The sequence below is a fragment of the Sminthopsis crassicaudata genome, chromosome 1 (assembly GCF_048593235.1).
Source record: "Sminthopsis crassicaudata isolate SCR6 chromosome 1, ASM4859323v1, whole genome shotgun sequence".
Lineage (NCBI taxonomy): Eukaryota > Metazoa > Chordata > Mammalia > Dasyuromorphia > Dasyuridae > Sminthopsis > Sminthopsis crassicaudata.
This window is the reverse complement of record NC_133617.1, coordinates 351,708,456-351,734,769: the sequence shown is the minus strand read 5'-3', so window position 1 is coordinate 351,734,769 and position 26,314 is coordinate 351,708,456. Positions and strand designations below refer to the sequence as shown.

Below are 26,314 nucleotides of genomic sequence, written 5' to 3'. Positions count from 1 at the left end.
CATAGCAACAGGATCAACCAAGCTTTGTTACTTACAAGGACTTGCTAGAGCTTTAGAAGCACAACCTTGTGGAGCCTAGAGTCACGTGGAGGTAATTTCAAGAAGACAGAGAAGATTGAAATAATGGATCATATTTGCACAGTACTTTATAAAGAACATTTGCCCCCCCCCAATAACTTTAGAAGATGAATCAAATCAGTATTTTACAGATGAGAAAAATGACACTTAGAAGGGTGAAAACATTCATCTAAGATCACACAGAGCAATATCTTTTGACTCCCAAGTCGTTTTCAAAAATTACTAATCTGGTAGGTTCTTCGTTTGCATTGCCCGAAACACTAAGGTGATGTTTTTTATTTGTCAAGTTTATTAGCAGTACAGTTTAAAAACCCAAGCATTCAAAGAGGCTTTTAATTAAATTTTTAAAATTTATATTGATATATTTTCTTAATTTCTGAACAAATCCTTCTATTTTATCTCCATCACCCCACTCCCTCCAGCCATCCTGACTATTATCCTCTAATGGCTGTCTTTTTTTCTTTTAAATTTTATTGATGGCTTTTGGTTTGGGCACATCCGTCATTCTCTAATATGTCTTATCTCTCTAGAACTTTGCTTTGTAACTAAGAAAAAGAGTTAAGTAAAAGAAGCCATATGGAAACTATATGACAGAGTGAGTAGGAAGCATTATTCACCCATAGAGTCAGCTAAGGGCCGCAATGGATACAGAGATTTCAAACATGGAGTGAGTTCAATTTTGGTCTTAGAAACTTACTAGCTATCTGAACTTGGGCAAATAATTTTAATCTCCATGTGCCTCAGTTTCCTCAGCTATAGACTGGACATTAATGGCACCTATGTAACAGACTTGTAATGATCAAATGAGATTATGATTAAATGAGAGTATTTTTTTAAATTAATTAATATATTTATTTGTTTATTTATTTATTTTTAAATCTTTTTTTATTTTTTTATTTGGAATTTTTTTTTCACAGTATATATGCATGAGTATTTTTTATAACATTATCCCTTGTATTCATTTTTCCAAATTATCCCCCCCTCCCTTCACTCCCTCCCCCCGATGACAGGCAATCCCATACATTTTACATATGTTACAGTATAACTAGATACAATATATATGTGTAAATACCATTTTCTTGTTGCATGTTAAGTATTAGATTCCAAAGGTATAAGTAACCTGGGTAGATAGACAGTAGTACTAACAATTTACATTCACTTCCCAGTGTTCTTTCTCTGGGTGTAGTTGTTTCTGTCCATCATTGATCAACTGGAAGTGAGTTGGATCTTCTTTATGTTGAAGATTTACACTTCCATCAGAATACCTCTTCATACAGCATTGAAGTGTACAGCGATCTTCTGGTTCTGTTCATTTCACTCAGCATCAGTTGATGTAAGTCTCTCCAAGCCTCTCTGTATTCCTCCTGCTTGTCTAAATGAGAGTATTTTTAAAGCACTTAGCTCAGTGCCTGGCACATCAGAGATGCTAAATGAATACTTGTTCCCTTCCTTCTTGTCAAAAGGAGGGAAGTGTGTTTAATAGCTCTCCCCTGGGATTTTATGTGAATTGAGTTGCCTTTCAGAGGTGGTGTTGTGTGTTATCTTAGTTGTATTTCCCTGAATCCCTTCCTACAAGTCTTCCCATGTTTCTCTGAAATTTTTATTTTCAATTTTTTTCTTTTTTTTTAGGATATTATCATACTCAATTCTATTTATATATCAAGATTTATATTTTTCTAAGGTTTTTTTTGCTACCTATTGGCTTTCTGAGGCAATTGGCTCCTAAAAGGATTAGAGACACTCATGTCTAATTCTTTGTGCCCATTGAAAGCGTCTAAGGGAAATTATGCTGTATGTAATTAATAAAATCTAGAAAAGATACAATCCTTACTCTCATTAGGCTAAGAAGAGGCTTCTTTGGAGGAAGTAAGGGAAGGAAAACTATGATTTCATTGGTATAGGGAATTCCTAATAAGGAAATTCCCACTATCATTACAGATTAGCACCTACTTTTTTTTAAACTAAAGCTTTTTACTTTCAAACTATATACATGGATAATTTTCAACATTCACCCTTATAAAGCCTTGTATTCTAAATTTTTCCCTTCATTTCCCCCATCCTCTCCCCCTAGACGGCAAGTAATCCAATATATGGTAAACATGTGCAATTCTTCTATACATATTTCCACAATTATCATGCTGCACAAGAAAAATCAGATCAAAAAGGGAAAAAAATGAGAAAGAAAACAAAATGCAAGCAACAATAACAAAAAGTGAAAATACTATGTTGTGATCCACACTCAGTTTCCACAGTCCTCTCTCTGGGTGCAGTTGGCTCTCTTCATCACAAGACCTTTGGAACTGGCCTGAATCCTCTCGTTGTTAAAGAGAGAGCCATGACCATCAATCAGAATTGATCATCTTATAATCTTGCTGTTGCCGTGTCTAATGATCTCCTAGTTCTGCTCATTTCTTTTAGCATCAGTTCTTGTAAGTTTCTCTGAAATCTCCTGCTGATCATTTCTTAAAGAACAATAATATTCCATAATGTTCTTATACCATAACTTTTTCAGCCATTCTTTAACTGATGGGCATCCATCATTTTCTAGTTTTCAGTTTTTTGCCACTACAAAAAGAACTGCCACAAACACTTTTGCACATGTGGGCCCCTTTCCCTCCTTTAAGATCTCTTTGGGATACAAGCCCAGTAGAAACACTGCTGCATCAAAGGGTATGTACAGTGTGATAGCCCTTTGAGCATAGTTCCAAATTAGCACCTATTTTCAATTAACATGCTTAGAGCCTTACCTGGTCCAAGGCCAGCTCTCCAACTATTCTATCATGCTTCTTCTCTAGAAGAGGGATAGATATTCATGCATGATAAATGCATTAAAGGGTTACAGAAGAAAGTGATTGTTCCTGGCAAGGGCATTAAGAACAGTGACATTTGAGTTGAGTTTTTAAAGGTAGATAGTCATTTAATAACAAAAGAGGGGGAGAAAAGACATTCCAAGCTGAAAGATTAAGGTTTTGTTTTTAATTTGGGGTCTTTTTCCATCTACCAGGGTCATCCAGACATTACAGGCGAGTTAAGGATGCAACATGCTGAAAACTCAGAAAAATCAGTGGGATTTCTGAAGTAATGTTTCTTTCTATCTAACCACATAGGGATCTGTGTGACTACCAGAGATGAGCAGAGATTCTAATGAATGATTGCTGCCTCTTACAAACTGACATACTTGATTCCAGCTCTCAGCTAGTGTGAAAATGGTCTGCTGTACCTGGAGTCCTCACTGACTATACCAAAAGGGTGCTTAAAATTTCTTTCGGTGACAGGATCAATTTCAGCTGGTCTCCAGGTCTCCACTAAGAGGCTGGAACAACTAAACTCTTAAGGAGGGTGGTCATCACTGGTTAGTATTCAAAGTAGAATGTCTGCCCAAAATGACAGGGCCTGCCAAAAATAGAACCCACAGATAAACTCTGGATCTCCATATGGTGTATGCCCTTATTTGTACTTTGTACTCCTCTATACTGCCCTTTACTTCAAATTGTCCTGTGAATGCTCCCTTTTCCCTTATGTTATACCAATATAGGAATTAGAATCTGGAAATGAGTGAATGAATTAATTAATTAAAGGGAAAATTTATTGGGACTTGAACAGTCTGGCATAGCACTTTGGGCCATTTGAGTCTTGAAACACTGCAGTATACTACAATAATGAGAGCATCAATGAACTGGATCTGGACACAGGAGTAAAAACATTTTCTGTTGTTGACAATGAAGGGATGATGACAAATTCCAAATTCTGTCTCAGACTGGACTCAAGGGAGAATTTTTCTAAGGATCAATTAGATCCTTGAACTACTTCAATCTTGATACTTTGGGGTTTTTTCCCCTACCATAACATTTGGGAGGAAAGGGCAGAGTATCCCAGGGGCTTACTAAATTCACACTTTTTTCTGGGTTATTGATCACAACAGGTTTGGTTTCAACTAAATGAGGTTAACATGTTACTGTTTAAACAGCTGTAGATAATCAGGAGGAGTAAACCTTAAGCTTGGATATATAAACAATCTTTTAAAAAACATTGAGGGGAAAGGGATAATTTGCTTCTTAGTTCATTTGAGCTCAGAGTCTGGTTAAAGTTCAGACCTGATATGCATATTCTGGCCCCAGGTAGAATTGAAAGAAAAATATTAATTTTGGAAATGTGAAATCTGATGAATAAGTCTAGTCCTAGATCTTGTACCTTTTGGAAGGCACTTCCATTAATGAAATCTCAGATTCATTCAAGTTTTAAAGCAAGATGATATTGATTGAGGAGTAAATCATTGACTATAAAGGTTATCCCGGTGAGATTTTCTACTTGAAGGATCTTGCTCAGTAATTCTAAAGCAAACCAATTAATTTTGAGTGTCAATTGCACAATTCATCCTATCATGCTTTTTTTGTCCATTATTGAGTTTCTCAGGCGGGTCACCAGACCACATAAAGGTAAAAAATGAAAACTTAAAAAACCTCCTAGAAATCTTTCTGTGCACACATTCTGGGCTAACTACCTGAAAAAGCTAATTTGCTTACACTGTGGTGGCCAAGACTCTAAAACACACAAGAGACTTGCCCATGCTAAATTTACAAGGAACTAGTACAGACAAGTAGACAAACAGCCTAACTAGGCAGACAGGTTTCTGAAATTTTTTTTTAAAGAAGAAAAGTAGATTCTGAATTCTATGCAAACAGGATGGAAAAGATGGATATCAGTAAATGAAAGAATGTGAGCACTATCTACCATTCAGGGTCTATCTGTGTCTCTAAGGAACAAATACTACTGTTTATAGCACCTGAGAGGATATAGCCTGGCTAATAGCCCTATGATAAACCTCCTGGAGAGAATAGGATTTCACACCCAACCTTTTTCATTGCCCAGCTAAGATTCTTCTAATTGAAAAGGGAATAGCCTCAGGAGAGGACTTAGAAGGCCCTTCATATCACTGTGCTTGGAGAGTCTGGAATCTGAAGTCTCTGACTAGTAGCCAAAGGGACCTCAGAAACCTCTAGAAAACTGCACCAATGACCATATATATCTGCTGCCATTATTACATTTTTGATTCTGTAGTAGCAGACCAAAGCAGGTGCAAAGTGTTTGTTGCTCTGAGATTTCTGTTAATAATTAGTAGTCTCAATTTGTCACCTTCCAGGTTGAAATTCATCTATGCATGAAGAGGTCCCCTCTGCTTTTGGACCTTTCACCTACAGCTTCTTATCCAAAAAGGAAAAATAATAACTCTAGAACATCTTAAAAATGTTAGATTTTTTCATATCTTTGTTACTTCCCTATAAGCTTCTTCTTACAATATAACCTTCTCCTTATAACAAAGTATAGTTTAGCACAATAAATCAATATGTTAACCATATTTGACAGCATCTGTTTCATTATGCACCTAAAATCTACACCCCTCTCTATTCAGGAAGGAGGAACTATATTTGATCTTCAGCCCTCCAAAGGCAAGTAGTTATTGTGTTTAATTATTTTTTTCAGTTGCGTCCAACTCTTTGAGATCCCATTTAAGGTTTTCTTGGCAGAGATATTGGAGGTATCTCCTCCAGCTCATTGTACAGATGAGGAAACTGAAGCAATCAGGGTTAAGTGATTTATCCAGGGTCACATAACTACAAAGTATTGAAGACTGGAGATGAACTTAGAAGATGAGCCTTCCTGACTTCAGGGTCAGCATATTATCCACTCTGTCACTTAGCTAATGTTTTTAGTGATTTTTCCTTTATATCAAGATATCTTAAACTTTTTCCACTTGCAACTCCTTTTTTGTTAAAGAAATTTTTTGCATGGCTCCTCATATATAAGTATACAAAATAGGTATATATATCAAACATTTACTGACAATATATCTTAATTTTGTGACCCCCCTCCCCAATTCAGTTATACAACTCCATGAGGTTACAGCCTATAGTTTAAGAAACTTTGCTTTTTATCATGGTAGTCAGTGTGAATATTATCCTCTTAGTTGATTCACTCTTCTTTGGATTTCATACACGTCATCTTAAGTTTCTCTGAATAATTGTTTCTTTTAGTATAACATTAGCCCATTTCATTCTTATGTTCCAGTTTGACCATTTTCCAATGGGTAGACACTCAATTTGTTTTTACTTTTTGAGTATTGCTGGGTGCAAGGATATGAATAAATTAACTTCTTTCTCATTCTGGTTGAACCAATTCCAAGATCTATCAAAGATGTTCCCATTTAGACAGTGTTTTTTCTGAATTTGCTCTCCCCCTCATCAATCTACTTTTGAAAAAAGCTACTTAAAAAAAATTCATGTCAATTTCCAATGATTCCCTTCACACAGAACCTCCCTTGTAACAAGGAGGTATGGCTAAACAAAACAAATGAATGCATTGACCATATCTAGTAATATATGTGTCATTCTGCATTTTTATCCTGTTTCCTGAAATCATTATTGGGTGATATGTTTATCAAAGTTCCAAAAATCTTTCTATATTTCTTTTCTTTACATTATTCCTTTATCAGGTATGTACCTTGACTGTCATTCTTTCACTAAAGTTTGACAAAGATAATCCCTGGGCATTATACTTCAGCTTAGTTCTCAGAGTGGAAAAGTGTATTTGAAGAATCCAGCTATTCCCCAGGCCTTGACATCTTATTTCATATTAAATAATAAGAATTCATTAATTATTTACGATGGTCCAAGCACTGTGTGGGGACACAAAGACAGAAATAAAACAGTTGAGTCTTTAAAGAGTATGTTCTAGAATAATACACTGAATTATGATAGTAAGATTCATTCTATGGAAACCTGCCCACACAGCTGCCAGAAGAGACAATAGGTATGACAGTGAAGGTCATGCTAGCAACAACTATTCTAATAGCCCTTTAGAAATCTGTCCACCAACAAAACTTTACTATTCTAGGCAAATTTTTTTCTGGTGTAATCTGCTATTACCATGGTAGCATTGACTCAGAAGTTCCATAACTACAGCTGTATGTCAAAGCACCTTATTTTAATACTAGTGTGATCCATGACAAAAGTCATGGGAGCAGATTCAAATGAAGGCTTTTGAGTATTCAGCATGATCATCACAAATACATGCTGTACTCCAGAAAAGGGATCTTTTTTAAAGGGAAAAATAGATAGCTCTACATTGAAACATAAATAGAGGAACTCTTATTTTTAAGAAAAATTATAATTTAGATCTTATTAGCTTTGTGATGGGGTATTCAATTAATCTATCTGGATCTAATTACTCCTCCATAAAAGAAGGTGATATATGAACTATTATCTCTGAACCCTTCCAGCTCTTAAATTCTATGATAAATCCTTATCCAAGATGAGTGACCATTCTCCTTCGCTCTCTCTTTCTGTATCTTTGTCTCTCTCCCCACTTTCTCTCTGTCTGTCTGTCTGTCTGTCTGTCTCTCTGTGTCTCTGTCTTTCTGTGTTTATCTATGAACACACACACACACACACACACACACACACACACACACACATTTTGATTAAAGCGAGACAGGCTTGGCTTACACTCTGGCCTGAAAACCTTCAAATCTATTGACAGAACCAGGCATTATAGAGATGTCTCTGGTTCCTCTGAACAGACTTTTGCCTTCCTCATAGAGGTTTTCTTATTACCCAGAAGCAAGAGATGCTTCAAAGGTCAAAAATAGAGCTGGTCCGACTATGGTACCCTTCTTGTCTGTGGATCTAAGATCATGTTTTTAAAAATGTAAGGGACAGTAGAGGTTAGTTAGATTTGAACAAAGTAACATAGCTAGATGGCATGGACTTTTAAAAAGGACAAAGAGTGATAGTGTTGAGTTAATAGTCGAAAAGTGCAATTGCTTTGACCCTTTTCTGTAATATTGGCACAAGAAAAAGAGGAGAAAGCCAGGCCTTCCTGGAAAAATCATAGGATTTGGAGCTAAAAGGAGACCTTAGAAAGTATCTAATTCAGGATAATTAATGTGGCTTCCTTGTTCTGGTCTTTAAAATATTGACAACTGTATTTCAAAATAACTGGTTTGAGGCCTTTTGTGTTTTGTCTTATTTTGTATCTTGGTACTTTATTTTATGCATTTAAAATATTATTTTGAAAGAGGGTCCATTGCTTCTTTAAATTGCTAAAGGGCATCCATGAAGCAAAAAATTTTAAGAATCCCTAATACAATTCATTTTATAATTAGGGAAATTAAGATCCCAAGAAATGTGATGTTCCTAATTTTGATCAATGAGAAATAAGCAGAGAAATGGGTAGAATACCAGGTCTGAAATTAAGAAGGTTCATGTTTCTGAATTTAAATCTGGCCTCAATTCAAATCTGCCTTTGTGACTCTGGGAAAGTCACTCCATCCTGTTTGCCTCAGTTTCTTCATCTATAAAATAATCTGGAGAAGGAAAATCAAATCAAATTATTTCAGTATCTTTGCTAAGAAAACTCCAAATGGGATCAGAGAGAGCTGGATACAATTGAAATGACAGAACAATAAGAAAGTAGGAGCTGACAGTATTCAAAACTAGGTCCTTTGACTGTAAATTGAATTTTTTTCTCTATACCAAACTGCTTTCTTTGTACCATGTTGCTCTGATGTTTCCTTCCAGACTCCCAAGAGGCTTGTTCCCTCTTCTTTTGCTTTTAACAGCCTCCCAGCCTTCTCTCCCTTGCTGGTCTGGCTCACTATTTTGCCTTCTCAGGCTGGGCACCAGATGTTCTGAGAAAGAAATCAAATCATGATTCTGTTTTCTACTTCATCTATGACAGACTGAATTGAGATTGAGCTTGTTTAAAAGCAATTATCCTTGTCAGAGAAACAGAATATTAATTTTCTCTAGGAGACAGTTTCAACAAACATTCCCAGAAACTTCAAGGCAAACAGAGGAATAAACAAGTCACAGCTGCTAGAGGAAGTCAAGACGATGCAGTTTGCCTAATCCACTGGAAAGTTCCTCTTTCCCAAAACCTAGGTGCCCAGAAAAACGAAATCATGGTAGACAAGGTGGTAAGAAATCTCAATCACCTATGCAGCTGAGTTTTCAAATCACTTGGAAAACTCTGAATGGCATCCCTTAAGAAAACATTGTAGATCTATTGTGTTTGGAGCACTGTGCTAGACAGTGGGAGAGATACAAAATTTAAATAATTTAGTTTCCCTCTTCCTTCTTTCCCCCCTTTTCCCCTTTCCCCTTTCCCCCTTCTTCCCTCTTCCTTCTTCTTTCTTCCTTTTTCATAATCATGATCATCTCCTGACATCTATTTTGATTTAAAGTTTGAAGAAATATATATATATATATCAACCTCTACAGAGCAGAGTTCCTAAAGTTCAAGTCTTACAATGTTAACTTCCCACTGGTTTAATGAGTTTGAGGTTCAAAGTTAAGTGATTTTTCCACTCAATACATGGAATTTGGCATAGTAAGAAGATTTATTGTTGTTCAGTCATTTCAATCATGTCTAGTTATTTGTGACCCCTTTTCAGATTTTCTTGGCAAAGATACGGAGGTGATTTGCCATTTTTTCCTCTAACTCATTTTACAAATGAGGCTAAGTGACTTTACAAATAGGGTCCAACATCACAAAATTAGTGTCCAAGGCCAGATTTGAACTCAGGGCTTTCTGACTCTAGACCTGGCACTCTATCCACTGCATCACATTAGCTGCCCTATAATAGGAGGATAAACTGCAATAAATAAACCTGAGACCCCATTGCCCCTAGAACAAATATAAGCTTCTCTATTTAAACCCCTCACAATTTGGAGAGATATGAACTGATGCTAAGTGAAGTGAGCAGAACCAGGAGAACATTGTACACAGGAACAACAAGACTACATGCTGATCATTTCTAATGGACAAGACTCTTCAACAATGAGGTGATTCAGGCTAATTCCAAAAGACTTGTGATGGAGAGAGCCATCTGCAGCAAGAGAGAGAACTGTGGAGACTGAATATGAATTTCACCTTTTTGTTGTTGTTTGCTTGCTTTTTTTCTTATTCTTTCCCTTTTTTGATATTACGTAGCATGCTAAATACAGAAATATGTTTAGAAGAATTGCACATGTTTAACTATGTTGGATTATTTACTGTCTTAGGGGAGGAGATGAGGGTGAAGGAAGGGAGAAAATTTTGGAACACAAAGTTTTGCAAAGGTGAATATTGAAAATTCTCTTTGCATATATTTTGAAAAGAAAAAACTTATTTTTAAAATAGAAATTCTGAGAGACAAATAAAAGAAATAAAAAAATAAATAAAGGGATTGGATCAGTTCTAGATCTTTGATGATACTATGGCCCACAACTTATTTGTATTTCCATTTTATAGAAGTATTGAGTTCAGGAAGTTAAGTGATTTTTTTTATATTGGACACATAACTAGCAGATATTGTGAACTCGAAGTCATAGTGGGATAGGGTACAAATACAGGTAATTATAATGTATAGTATCATATAAGTGCATTAGACAATTGCAAAATAATTTGGTCTTCATGAGATCTGAGAGGAAGGCCCCATAATGATACTTCACAATTATCTTGGTGCTTTATGTTTTCAATTGCACTTTTGATGTCTGTTTTTTCACTTGATCCTTATAATGATCTTGTGAGCTTTTCAGGGAAAGCATCATAATAGACATTTAACAGAAGCAAAAACTGAGGCACAGATGGGGTTCATGAAGATTGACTAAAATGACTAAACAACAAAAACAATAAAGATCATTGAGTTTTCCTGCAACTCAAAGTCTGGAAAGGAAATAAAAACTATGGCCATTTTATAATTAATTCATGGCAGGCAAATTTGTGAAACAATAATCAGATGTTCAGTGAGGTAAATCAAAATATGCTCCTCCTTAACAGCTTAAGAAAATTTCTTCACCAAGATTTATATAAACTGATACTGAATGAAGTGAGCTGAATCAGGAGAATTTTGTACACAGTAATGATAATGAGTGATGATTAACTTTGAGACACAGCTCTTTTAACCAATACAATGAGTTAGCATGATTCCAAAAGGCTCATGAAGAAAAATGCTATCTATATTCAGAGAAAGAACTATAGAGTCTGGATACAAATCTAAGTATACTATTTTTACTTTTTTATTGTTTTGTTGTAGTTTTACACTTTTGTTTTGTTTCTTCTTTCACAACATGACTAATGTGGAAATATATTTACATGATTTCACATGTATAAACTTTATCAGATTGCTTGCTGTCTTGGGAAGGAAGGATGCAAGGAAGAAAAAAATTGGAACTCAAAATCTTATAAAAATGAATGTTGAAAACTATCTTTTCATGTAACTGAAAAAAAAAAGGCTGTTTCACACACACACACAAAAAAAATTTCTTCAACTTATTAGGTTTAATATCTCTGTTTTTACCTGAACAGCCTTCTCCATTTTCACTATTTTTTATTCTCTCCTTGCTTTCACAAATTAGCTTATTCCCTTCCAAACACTTTCACCATCACTTTGTATATTTTCTGATGCCTAGGAAAGGTATGCCTTACTTTAGGACAGAAAGAAATGGGGACCACTGATTCACAGATAAGGATCACTGACTACTACATGTTGACTTAGTTTCAGAATATATTATCTGTTTTACTGTATTTTTATTTATTTTGTTAAATATTTCCTAGTTACATTTTAATTGGGTTCAGCCTTTACTCAAGAGTGTTGTGGTGTTTGATATCTCTTCTTGGAAACAATAGATGTGCTCCTAAAAGTATATGGTTGGATTAAATTTTAGTAGATTGTATCACTTGAATGCATTAGCATTCACTGTTCAAAAGAAACAGGAAGTCTGTTTTTTAAAGCCAAGAATACCTTGGAAAATGCATGCTAGCTCTTCATTTACATTTTTTCTAAGACAAGATCTTCATATATTGGAATTTTTAGAAATCTGGCAGCACCTAAGCATTAATGAAACTTGATTTGGGTGATAAGATATGTGTGGAAAGGTAATTAATTAACCAAGCCTTTGCCTTTGGTATTAAGGGAGGTTCTATGTGAGCAAAACTCTTAATTTTAGATTTCACTCTAAGAAGAATCATGGGTGGCACGCTAACTTATTGAAGAGAAAGTTAATGGTATGAAATCAGTTCCAATAGAGCAGTAATGAACTGAAACAGCTACACCCAGCGAAAGAACTCTGGGAAATGACTATGAAACACTACAAAGAATCCCTAATTTCTCTATTTTTGTTCGCCTGCATTTCTGATTTACTTCACAGGCTAATTGTACACTATTTCAAAGTCTGATTCTTTTTGTACAGCAAAATAACACATGTATACATATATTGTATTTAACTTATACTTTAACATATTTAACATATATTGGTCAACCTGCCATCTGGGGGGAAGGAGAGGAAGAGTTGTCACAAAAGGTTTTGCAATTGTCAATGCTGAAAAATTACCTATGCATATATCTTGTAAATAAAAAGCTATAATAAAAAAAGAAAATTAATGTTATGTGTGGTGTGGATCTTTTTTGTTCCAAGATGCACAAGAGACACATTCAAATGAATATTGGCAAGAGCTTCATCATATTGCAGTGTTTGAGATCTGTGCAATAGGACAATGTTATTGGCAAAAAAATGTTATGATCATATGCATGGTTGGTCATTCCTATAATAAAGTGTCTTATTCAATATACAACACAGATTTGTCTGATATAGAGACCCTACTATTCCAGAAACATGCAAAAACAAGGATCTATTAAAGAATAATGTCAGAGAATAGAGCACAAAGGTCTGAGAGCTTTTAGAGGAATTCTGTTTTTCTTAACTTTTTGGAAGACTGAATCCAAACCTACGTAAAGAATTACTCCTTGCCCATGTCTATGTGCTAATTGTTCTAAAGGCATTTAGATTTGATGGTTTCATTTTCTCATACTACTGTGCACTTATACAGAGACCTTGGGGACATGTCAGATAAATTGCCTATATCAATTAAAATAATATTTCCCAAATGAAAGTGATTGATTGTACCTGCTATCATCTCTGTTAGGTCAATATTTCTTCATTACCCTAACTCTTTGGGATTTTTTTTCCTAGTTTTTATTTCTTCCCTTTTTCGTGTTTCAAACTTAAAAACACAAAAGTTTAGCACTAGAAATTTGAAAATACAAATATTGAAGGAAGCATTATAAGTAGAAAGTTCCCCAGAATTCTAGTTCTTTTGCATTTTGTATTTATCCTCCCCCCCATGGGGGAGGGAAGAAAAACAAAACCCTCATGTCAAATATACATAGTCAAGCTGAATTAATTATGAACAGATTGCTCAGTCTTTATAAATCTGGTATTACTAGGGTTAATGAGAGAAATGGGAAGATTTGTTTCTGTAGGAATATTCTATAGTCTAGATGAACAGCTAGAATGAGTCTGCATGTTTTATCGAAAATCAAAGGACACTGATTTAGTATTTGAAGTGGGCATTCATTCATTTTTTTTTTCTTTTTTGAGATCTTTATTCTCCTGGAATTTTGCTATATTTCTCTTCTAAGGTACTCCTGTCTCTCTATTGGTTTCTGTTTGAGCCAAAAGACCCTTCCTTGTATCTGAGACAGGAAGTTGGGCTAGTCATCTAGTAAGCACTGAATTTTTATTTCATAAATACTCCTCTTTACTTTCCCTTTAAAAAGTCCTTTTAGGAAAATTCAGATGAGGAACACTTGTTTTTAAAATTTTGATTCCTCATTTTTGATCTTCTGGATTTTTTAAAAGAGTTTTACATTTTTTTTCCAACAAAAATATATCTTGTGGTATTTCCTCAGGAAATGTCTACTCTAAAAATAGCACTGTTAAAATCATAGTATAATTTTGGAAGAACAGCATTCCCTCATTACAGAGGGGAAAAAAAAAAACCCTACCGCAACAAATTGCTATGAGAAGAATTATGTGGCCTTAATGAACTATGCCTCCTGTCTAACTCAACAATAATGTTATTTTTGAGAGGGGAAAAATCAGTCACTATGGGCAACTGAAATCCATCTGCTATCCATAAAATTGTTTCCCATCCTACCTAAGAACTAGGTAACTCTTCCTCAGCAGTATTAAGAAAATGAATTCATAAATCCTAGAACTTTCTCTCTCCAGAAGTCTTTAAAGATCATCTGATCTAAACTCCTAATTTTAGTTTCTAAAATAAACTAGAATAAAGTTACTAGTCGTGTGACTCTGGGCAAGTCAATTAATCCTATTTGCCCCTAATTCCTTACCTGTAGAAATAAGCAGGAGAAGGAAATGACAAGCCATTCTATTGTCTTTCCAAGAAAACCTCAAAAAATGCCTGTCAGACATGACTGAAATGACCGAACAACCACAAAATATAGTAATTAGCTGGAAATCGCACAGCTTGTAAATGGCAGAACCAGAATTAAATTCTAGCAGTTATAATTCTGATTTTGGAGCCTTTCCCATTATGCTACACTGCCTTCATATTGCATCCTAGTAAATAGAGGATTGACACAGAAATCAGAAAGTCTTGGGTTAAATCCCACCCCTGAGATTTGCTGACTGTGGGAACTTACGCAGTATGGGTAAGTCTCTTAACTTCTTAGCGTACCAAGAAACACTCTAAGGCAGAAAGTTGCAAAACTGGTACTAATATGCTGTAGTAGAGGAAGTTGCTTAAGAAGGCATTTTTTTATACAAAAGAAAACATAAATACAATCCTCACACACATCCTCTAAAAATAATAAAAGTAGTTTTCTAATATCAGTGAATGAATGAATGAAATTTAAACAAATATATTCTAGCTCATCTGCAACAGAGTAAATTGTGAAGACATAGGCAGGAGCTAAATGGTTAAACTGGGAAGTGTAATCAGTGTACAAATGCATAGACAACATCTTTGTTCCTCTACTTGGGAACTGAATAAACATTTAATGAACAAATACAAACTAATGAAATCTTTGTTACAATTATGTTGTCATAGTGGCATTAGATAGATGTTTTGTAAAGGTTTCTGTGAACATTGAATTTCATTTTGGCATTTAAATTCTACTTTTCAGAGAGAAAGAGTCCTATTATGATGCATTTCTGAGTGATTGACAACTGATATTTAGTATAACATGGTGAATCTAAGAAGGATAAAACCATTTAACATACTTCAGTATTATAAGATTTCTCTACGGGGTAAAAGCCCAACATTGCTCAGGTAGACTGAAAGGCAGGCTTCTCCAATAGCAGTATTATTAAGGGGTTTCTTGTGCCTTGTCAAAATTATATATTTGAATGTCCCTAATGACTATTATTTTTTTTTCCCACAGGACTCTGAATCCCTTGACACCTACATTCAGAACACACTCTCTGCGCTGTATCCTCCCTTTGAGGCAACAGCTGCCACTGTCCTGTGGCAGCTTTTCACTACTGTTGAAAAGCTATATGGAGGAGATGGTCTGCGTTGCCTGATTGATTTCCTTGTTCCTGCCAAGAGGATCTTACAATGCATTCAGCAAGAAACCTGTGTAAGTTTAGCTCCTTTGGCCAAAACAGGCTTTTTATGTTCCTGACTGGGAGAGAAGAGATAAGAGAGAATAGAATCTCTTAACTGGAGAATTTCTGAGCCAAGCAAAGCAAGTTTTGGATAAGAGAAGAGTACAAATGTTAGGCATCTGATGATAGTGACAATAGACAGTTTCTAACCTTTTAAAACTGGGCCAGAAATAAGAGTTGACATATAATGCTTAAACATTTGCTGCTTCCTAAACGTTGCTAAGGAAAACCATAGAGGATGTGAAAAAAAAGGAGAATGTTTCTCTAAAGACACATCCCCAAGGAGACAGGAAGAAAAACCATCTTCCAAAGCCATGTCCTACATCTAGGACAGTCATTTCCCAGGGTTACCATTCTGGTGCAGAAATGACTCTGTTATAGATGTAGAACATGACAAAATGGTCCATTCCACTTGAGGACACTTGTAATCAATCATTAAAGAGTATTTTTTTTTCTTTCCTTAAAGCTTAAATCTGTCTCTTTCTAACTTTATCTTTTCCCCTAATTTCTGTTCTTGGAGACCTAGAAAAAGTCTTCTAATTGAGATCTTCAAACATTCAAAAACTGCTATCTTCCTCCCTAAGTTTTTTCTTCTACAGGTGAAATATCCTCATTTTCTTCAATTGACCTTTCTTCAATATGAAGAGGTTTCCAGTCCTTCATTTTTTTCTACATATAATCCACTTTGTTAATGTCCTTTCTAATATAAAGCACCTAGAATTCAACATTGTATTCCAGTTGATATAGAACCAGGTACAAGACAGAATGTTGCGTCTCTTGTTCTGGACACTGCTCATCCTCAGACTTCTTTAGGTTTTTTTGGCTGCCCTCAATTATGAAAGCAATTAACATGCATTTAGTAAGCTTTACTATGTGCCAGGTGCCACACTAAGCATGGGGGATACAAAGAAAAAGAAAAACTAATCTCTGCCCTCAAGGGACTTAGGTTTTTTAAATGGGGATACAGCAAGTACATAAATATGTATATAGAAGATAGTAAGTGTGTATGTTAATATCTCAGTCATGTCCGACTTTTCATGATTCCGTTTGAGATTTTCTTGGCAAAGAAACCTGAGTGGCTTGCCATTTGCTTCTCCAGTTCATTTTACAGATGAGGAAAATGAGATAAACAAGATTAAGGGACTTTCTCAGGATCACACAGATAGTAAGTGAGGCCAGATTTGAATTCAGAAAGATAAATTTTCCTGGCTGGCACTCTATCCACTGTGCCACCTACTTGCCCATACATAGAAGTTATATGCATAGTAAATGGGAGATAATGTGAGAGAAAAAAAGAGGAGCAATTGGGGGCGGGAGACAACTGGGAAAGGCCTCCTGCAGAATGGGCTGAAACTGTGACTTGAAGGAAGCCAGGGAGACCAATAGTCAGAAGTTAGAAAGGAGAGCATCCCAAGATGGGAAACAGCCATAGCAAAGGCATGGAAGCTGGAGATGGAACATCATGTGGAATAGCACATAGAACTGTAATGCTGTACCATCAAGTTTGTGAAGGGGATTAAAGTATAAGATTAGAAAGATAGAAAGGTAACAGGTTATGAAAAGCCAAAAGTATCCAAGAGAGTAGTTTATATTGTATCCTATAGAAAAGGAGTCTTAAGAGTTTATTTTGGGGATACAAGGTTGACTTGATCAGACTTATTCTTTTTTTTTTCCTGAGACTGGGGTTAAGTGACTTGCCCAAGGTCACACAGCTAGGAAGTGTTAAGTGTCTGAGGCCAGATTTGAACCCAGGTCCTCCTGAATTCAGGGCTGGTGCTCTATCCACTGCACCACCTAGCTGCCCCCAATCAGACTTATTCTTAAGGAAAACCACTTGGTAGCTGGGATGGATATGGTGATTCAAGGCTATTCTAATAGTGTGGGATGGAAAATACCATCTGTATCCAGAGAGAGACCTATGTAGACTGAATGTAGATTGAAGCATAGTATTTTCACCTTTTTGTCATTTGTTTTCTTCCCTTTTGGTTTGATTTTTCTTGCACAATGTGATAAATATGGAAATATATTTAGAAGAATTGCACATATTTAACCTATATCAGATTACTTGCTGTTTTGGGGATTGGGAAGGTAAGGGAAGAGGAAGAAAAATTTGAAACATAAAGTTTTACAAAAATGAATGTTGAAAACAATATTTACATGTATTTGGAAAAATAAGATGAACTGGAGTGCAGAAATACTTTAGATAGGGAGCCCAATGGGAAGGTTTTTATAATAATTCAGGCAAGAAATGGTGAGGATCTGAATTCCCATGGTGCCTGTGGGAGTGGAGAGGAGTCCTATATGAGAGAGGATGGAGAGTAAAAATGGCAAGATTTGGCAACTGACTGGATATGGGGGAAGGGTGAATAAGGGTAAAGAACTCAAGATGACAATCAGGTTGTGAATCTAAGTGGCTGAGAAAATGGGGACACTAATAAAGAAGTTGAGCCCTCCACTCAGATCACCAATTCTTTTACTCTTCTAAGATTTGAACTTGTTGAAGTCAGTTAGGGATAATTTCTTGCTATTCTCTCACTTTATATTGAGTTTCATCTCTCTGTTAATCATCTTTATTATTTTCTTCCCAAACCTGAGTTCTATTTTGTATAGAAAACAAAAAGAAAATAGATTGTGTTGCCATCCATTCATTGTTCAATTAATAAATTCAATTTGCTTCTCATTATGCTTTAATTATAGGTTATTTTTGAGACAGTTATAAGTGCTCTGGCTTTCTTTGCTCATCTTATTGTCTCAACCATCTTCCCTTCCCCTACCATATAGCTCTAAAAGTCATTTTTGCTATTCTTAGTAATCATTGCCAGCCTCAGCTTGTTTTGAGCTTTAGCGTTCCTGACACTATTATTACAGTATAGATCATGAAAACATCTCTGGGCACAAAAGTAGCTACTTATTCCTATGCTATCCACGTGTGATCATCTTATCCACTGAAATGGTCACACATCCAATCTCAGCACAGTCAAAGTAAAGCATAATCACAGGGGCATAGAATAGGAGAATGGGAGGCAACCATGGAATCATCTAGTCTAATGAAATTTGTCAAATGAGAAAATTATAACCCAAAGAAATACAATCAATGCATAGAAAAATTGGATGCAAGGTCAAGAATCGTGAGTGCATTTGGAATAAATTTATCTCAAATTCTGCTACCTCTGTCTCCTTCTTCCCTTTCATTCCCTTTCTCTCTTTCCTGACCCAAATTTTGCTTTCAAACATGTTCCCATGCCCTTTCAAATATGACACTTCTTAGTCTCATATTCTTAGTCTTTTTTGGGGGGGTACCCTGGGTAAAGGTCATAATGAGTTCCCTATATGTAAAATCCAATTCTCCCTGACTCTTCTGGTAGATTCTTATTGGGAACCAGGGAAAAAGGAAGTGAATCATTCTTTGACCTAATCATCAAATAACCAATTTATTGGAGCAAATCCAGTGTATACAAGTTTAACTTAATAGATTTCTTATGTGTTTAGTTCGCTTCTTGTAATCTTTTTATTTTTTTTTATTACAGGGTATTTTGAGGTAGAGATAAAGCAGCACAGTAGCTAAGTTATGTGTTTATTGGCATGGGGTAGTGGGAAGTTTATGCATAGTTCTTAAACAATGTTTTTATTACATATCAGCCTATCTTGTTGCTCCATTTGTATTTAATTATGTAATTTTATTACCAGTGAACTACTCATTAAATTTTTTCACAATCAGTATTTAGTGAGTTAGCCAGATGGAAATCAACTTTGACTTAGTTTGGTCTTTTATGGAAAATGGGTCATCCTACCCAGGAAAATTTTCCTTATTTTTAGTTTAAAAAAAAAATATATATATATATATATATATTTAAATCAATCAAAGGTCAGAGAAGGAACTGAGGTAAAAAAGAAGAAAAAGTAGAGCAACTATCACATTTTCCCATAAAAGCTTAAAATTATTCTCGTATGAGCTTTATTTTATTTTATCTTTTTTTATTGAAAACAGTCACTTTATTATAAAATTTTTGACAGTACATATGCATGAGTAATTTTTTTAATAACATTATCCCTTGTAATCATTTTTCCAAATGATCCCCTCCCTCCCTCTGCTCCCTCCCCTAGATGACAATGCCATACGTTTTACATGTGTTACAGTATAACTTAGATACAATATATGTGTGTAAATCCAATTTTCTCATTGCACGGTAAGAATTGCATTCCGAAGGTATAAGTAACCTGGGTAGATAGACAGTAGTGCTAACAGTTTACATTCACTTCCCAGTGTTCCTTCTCTGGGTATAGTTGTTTCTGTCCATCATTGATCAACTGGAAGTGAGTTGGATCTTCTTTATGTTGAAGATACCACTTCCATCAGAATACATCTTCATACAACATTGAAGTGTACATCAATCTTCTGGTTCTATTCATTTCACTCAGTATCAGTTGATGTAAGTCTTTCCAAACCTCTCTGTATTTGTCATGAGCTTTATTTTAAAAGGACTCATGAATATAACTTGATGGATATAAAAAGGACTCATGGATATGTAGTCTGAGTTAAACTTTTCACTTTCAAATTTTTCTAGTGGAAATAATAGCCTAACCAGCTTTTTCTTCTCTTTCGGTACATCCTTTTTCCCCACCTGTTTCAAAAATTGACTTCCTCTTAAAAGTGTTTATGTGAGTCACTCTTTTTACTTCCTAAAGCCCTGTACACCAGGAATTCTTAAACTGGAATCTATGAACTGTTTAAAAATATATTGTGAACCACATTTCAATAAAACCAGTTTCTTTTGTAATCCTGTATATTTTATTTTATGTCTTTTTGATCTGAAAATGGATTCCTTTGTTTTACCAGGCTGCCATGAGAATCCATGACACAAAAAAGATTAAGAACTCCACTTGTAAATTTATTCCAATAAGCTAAATTCATACAAAGGTAATGTAGGAAGTGACTCCAAAAAAATAAAAGACTGCATTAGTAGGCCCTACCTTATCTCATTATGTGACCCCAATTCCCTTTTCTCTTCATGGCTAATTGGCGATATTAAAAGTTCAGATACTTACTAGCTTGTTTAAGCCTGGGCAAATCAATTAAATTCTTTTGTATATTTCTCATCTATAAAAATGAGAATAATAACAGCCTTCACTCCACAGTTATTATGAGGATTAAATTAAATAATATTTGTATTATTATTTTTATGATTGATGTTATTTTATTAGTAATTATTATGTTTACTGGTAGTTAATAAAATGAATAAATACTACTTAATTTTTTCATTGTTAATTAACTTATTATCTGGTGACTAGACTTCTGATTATGAACCACTCCATATTTTGCAAAGTTGGTCTTAGGACAATAAATATAATATAATAAATATGATGTAACAAATATAATAATGATATAATATATGATATATAATAATACAATAGTATAATAATAACAAATATTGATATAATAAACATATGAGACCTTTCAGCTTGGTGTAGGCCATGTTAAAGCTTATATTTGACTTGCATAATCATCTGAGAATAGAGTCACTTCTATGATGCCATCAGAGCAGGAATTGAGTATAAGGGACTATATATACAATATATAATTATGTGTACATGTATATTATATATATATGCATATATATATACAATTTAATTTAATAAATGGTTAGTAAGATGTTCATGTACCACCACTATATACTCACCTTTGCAAAAGCATAGTGAGTACTTGAGAGTAATAATAATAATAAGAAGAATGTTATTATAATTATAATATATTGTATATATATTTTAATATGACATTCTCATCCAAACCTGCCTCTTCTGTCAGCTCCTTTTTCTGTCCCAACCTTCTCTTGTTGTTAACTCTCTCTACACAAAGTAGAAATATTTTAAATCATTGTTCTTGTTCTTTCACACTCTCTTTACACACTGAGTAAGATTTGAATATTTTGGAAGGTTTTGTTCTAAACTTCTGCCTTGAGATAGAGATAACATGGCCTAATAGAAAGAATCCTAAACTGGATTTTGTTCCATCTCTATTGTAAGAACTAGGTGGTGCACTGGGTAGATTGCCAAGCCTGGAGTCAGGAAGACTTATCTTCTTGAGTTCAAATCTGATCCCATTTACTCTCTGATCCTGAGCAAGTCCCTTAACCCCATTTGTCTCAGTTTTCTCATCTGTAAAGTTAGCTGGAAAAGGAAATGGCAAGCTACTGCAGGATCGTTCCCCAGAAAACCCCAAATGAGTTCATGAAGAGTCATACACAAGGGAAACAATTCAACCAAAACCATTGTTACTAAATATTTGCTCAACACTTATATAAACGGATGCTAAGTGAAGTAAGCAGAACCAAGAGAACATTGTACACAGCAAGAAGAAAATTATGTGATAATTAACTATGATGACTTGGCCAATTGATAGTCCAATTCCAATAGACTTGTGATGGAGAGACTCATCTGCATCCAGAAAGAGAATTATGGGGACTAAATGTGGATCACAACATGTATTTTTATCTTTTTTGTTGTTGTTTGCTTGCTTTTTCTTTTTCTCATTTTTTTTCCTTTTTGATCTGATCTTTCTTGTGCAGCATAATTGTGGAAATATGTAAAGAAGAATTGCACATGTTTAATATGTATTGGATTACTTTCTGTCTGGGGAGGGAAGTGAAGGGAAGGAGAAAAATTTGTAACAAGGTTTTGCAAGGGTGAATGTTAAAAACTATCTTTCCATGTATTTTGAAAATAAAAAGTTATTATTTAAAAAAGAAAAAAATTATTCATCTTCCAATAAATCACTTAACCTTAGGAGAACTTAGTTTCTTCATCTGTGAAATAAGAAGATTGGATTAGGGGAATGCTAAGGTTCTTTTCATCTCCAAATTCATAATTTTAGATTGGAAATGAATTCTGCATTGACTCCTTCCAGTCTCTTTTAGCTAAGCTTTCCTTTCTCAAGATAAACGGAGAGGAAGCCAGTTTTAATTGGTGAAAGCCTGAATTGTAGAACTTTTTTGGGGGGAGGCAATTGGGATTAAGTGACTTGTTCAGGATCTCATAGCTACTAATAGTATCTAAGGTCAAATTTGAACTCACTTCAAGGTTGATGTTCTATCTACTGTGCTCCTTGAATGTTTTTAATACCAATTTTTAAAAATACCAATTACTTTATATGTCATAAAAGTATCCAGTAGTCTAATTTTGAAAAGTAATAATAACTTGGAAGGCTAGTTAATATTATATGTAAATCAAAATACAGTATCAATCTTGAGGAGTAAAAGACTTAAGTCAGTTTGAAAAGACACAATTTTAGGGCAGCTGGGTAGTGCAATGGATAGAGCACCAGTCCTGAAGTTAAGAGGATCCGAGTTCAAATCTGATCTCAGACACTTAACACTTCCTAACTGGGTGATCCTGAGCAAGTCATTTAACCCCTCCTCCCCCAAAAAAAGAAGAAGAAAGAAAAGACACAATTTTACAATTGTATTTTTCAATTGAAGTATCCTCTAGGGGAAAATGCCCACGATGTAGAGTCGGGAGATCTGAATGCAAATCCTACCCATACCATGAAGGAATTGCTTCTCTAGGTCTCCATTCCATAATATTTAGAGCTATAAGCAATCTTGAATATCATTTAGTAGTCCATGCTTCTCATTTTACAGATGAAGAAACTTAGTTCTGAATTAGAGAAGAATCTCACCATTGTTAAATCAGAGTTAAAGCTAAAAAGGGACCTTAGAGACCAATTAATTCAATCCCTGCATTTTAGAGATGGATTCTCTGATGCTATGGAAAAAGGAAATGAATTATTCAGAGTCACACAGCTACTTAGCAGCAGGATTGAGATTAGAACACAGGGGTTTGGAATTTTTGGTCATTTGTTTTTATCCAAGAAAAGAAATTTTTCAACAAAGGAAAACCAGGCAAAAACCTGTCTTTCAAAATCATTATACAGAATCTACAGCCCTCCTCAGTCTCTCCCAACTTGCTAAAATTCAGATTTTCATGTCATATGGTAAATAATTGAATGTCTGTCATGTTTCATTTCTGAGATCCAGTTTCCCCATTTCTCAGACTACATATGGTTCAGAAAGAAAATGAAAGTTTCTGAGTCTAGGGTAGAAAATAGCCCATAATAAATTATTAGGATTACAAGGTGAGAACTCAGGTTGTCTGGACAGTTCTCTGGCTCAGAATTCATACCTTTGGTTCAGGCCTTTGAAGGGAGTTTACACCTTTGATCTTCTGAGGTAGAGTTTACATGTTTAAAAGAAGTTTTCACCTTTAAGAAGCCTGGGTTAAAGAAGCCTTTAAGCCCCTGAGTTCTCACATGCCCCTTTAAAAGGAGCAAGTTCATTGGTTGAAGTGTTTTCTCACAAGCCCCGTAGAGTTCTCACTACAATCTCTGGGAGGATAAAAGAGACAACATTGGGCCCAGAGAAGGAGTCTACTCTAGGTCAGAGTTGGGATGGCTCTATATAGGAAGAAGAGTCTGGCGGGGAAATTGAGTTGAGACAGCAGATCTCCTCCCAGAGAACGATTGGCAGTTTCTGGAGACAACAGAACATTACAACAAATGTTGAAAACTATCTTTGCATGTACTTTGAAAAATAAAAATCTATTATAATTTTTTTTTAATAGCAAAGAAAAAAAAAAAAAAAAGGAAATGACCCATATCTAATGAGAAAGGTTCTCTAAACCCAAGGAAAGTATGGATTACTTAAGTCATAAGATATATAGCTGGAAACAGATTTGGAGATCATTTGTTCTAGAGATCTCATGTTATAGATGAGAAAATTAAGGTCTAAGGTATGACTTATTTAAGATCATAAAAGTGTCAAAGGGACAACAAATGGAATCAGAGTCTAAGTCCTCTGACTCAAATCTGGTGCAGGCGGGGTTTACTATATCATGCTGAAGTGGTTCATAAAAGAAGAGGGCTCAGATTTGCTAAAGGCATAACTTTTTTTTAAGTAATAGCTTTTTTTATTTTCAAAATATATGCAAAGAGGGGCAGCTAGGTGGCGCAGTGGATAGAGCACCAGCCTTGAATTCAGGAAGACCTGAGCTCAAATCTGGTCTCAGACACTTAACACTTCCTAGCTGTGTGACCCTGGGCAAGTCACTTAACCCCAGCCTCAGGAAAAAAAAAAAAAAAAAAGAAAGAAAGAGAAGAAAATATATGCAAAGATAGTTTTCAACATTTACACTTTTCCTTGTATTCCAAATTTTTCTCCTTCCCTTCCTCTATCCTTTCTCCTAGACAGCAAGTAATCCAATATTTGTTAAACATGTGCAAATCTTCTATACAAATTTTTACACTTATCATTCTGTACAAGAAAAATCAGAAAAAGAAAAAAATGAGAAAGAAAAAAAAAAAAGCAAGCAAACAATAACAAAAAACAGTAAAACTACTATGTTGTGATCCATACTTAGTCTCCACAGTTCTCTGGGTATAGATGGCTCTCTCCATTGCAAGTCTATCGGAATTGGCCTGAATCACCTCATTGTTGAAAAGATCTGAGTCCATCAGAATTGGTCATCACATAATCTTGTTGCTGTGTCCAATGGTCTCTTGGTTCTACTTACTTCACTTGGGATCAGTTCATATAAGTCTCTCTAGGAAATGCTTATCTTTGAGTTGGAAAAAATGAGGAAATAATGAGAACATAGAGTGCTGTAGATGAATGAGGGCTGAACCCAATTAGAGATTGAAAGACTTGAATTTGAATCCTGACTTTGAAGTCTACTAGTTATATGACTGGTACTATATCTCTTTGAGACTCAATTTTCTCACACGTAAATGGGAATGGTAACAATGTCTTTAGTATGTAACTCACAGTTGTAAGGATCAAAGGAAATTACATATGAAAAGCATTCTGTAAATTAAAGCATTATATCAATGTGATGTTGTTATTGTTTTTCATTATTTTGTTAGGGCGACCTTAAGGGGAATAGTCCCCTAAAAGAGAGATAGATTTGGGGATAGTAAGGGAAATGAGCAGCACACTAATGGATGCTTCCTTAGTAAAGAAGGGTCTCAGATTCAACAGGGAGAAGAGCTAGATTTGATTACTTCCATGTTCCCTTTCAGCTCTTGAATTCTATGATTTTTTGAATATTTTTTAGTTTCTTAATTCTTACAGAACATTGGACATTAGACAGCAGTTATTATTAATATTGGATTAAACCATTGGTTTAGTAGCCCATTGCTAAACAAAAGTTTTAATATACTTTGCAATGAAACAAATGTTTTATAGACTTCTTAGGAGAGCTCCTTTAATAAAAGAGATACATTTAATAAATTTGAGGTAAATATAAATTAAATTTTAAAAATAACTTAAAATTGGATTAAAAAATTTAAACATTCAAATAAAAGTATGAATTTATTGTGTTTGAATAGGTGCTTCCCAAATACCTAAAAATAAATGAGGTAGAATGTGAAAGCTTTCTTCTCTTAAATATTTAAACATTGCACTTCTTTTCTGGTATTTGCTAATTAATTGAACTTTCTTTCACAAAAGGACTTGCCAAATAAAGATGAATCATGGTTGAACCCTTAGTCAACTGATTACAAATTTTGAATTATCGAAGTTCACATTTGGGAGGTTTTAATGTTTGTTCCTCAAGCACTATATTATGTAAATGAGTCCATAGCACTGATTTACAGTTCAATTGATATTCAAGCCTAGCATAGTTCTTTTTTGTTATCTTAATTCACCTGATCCCTTCTGTGCTGACAGATAAAACTACATGAGACAGAAGAAGGTGACAGGGGGTTATCATGACCTCACAAGAGCTTGGTGAAACCA

The 26,314-nt window shown here is 34.8% G+C and overlaps 1 protein-coding gene across 1 annotated transcript in view; it reads left to right on the top strand.

Annotated features, from left to right (window-relative positions):
* PLEKHG4B (pleckstrin homology and RhoGEF domain containing G4B) overlaps window positions 1-26,314 on the top strand; it is a 202,267-nt gene that overhangs the window by 49,256 nt on the left and 126,697 nt on the right. The window contains 1 exon segment of the mRNA XM_074279211.1: window positions 15,305-15,502. Within this exon segment, the coding sequence (XP_074135312.1) occupies window positions 15,305-15,502 (198 nt within the window).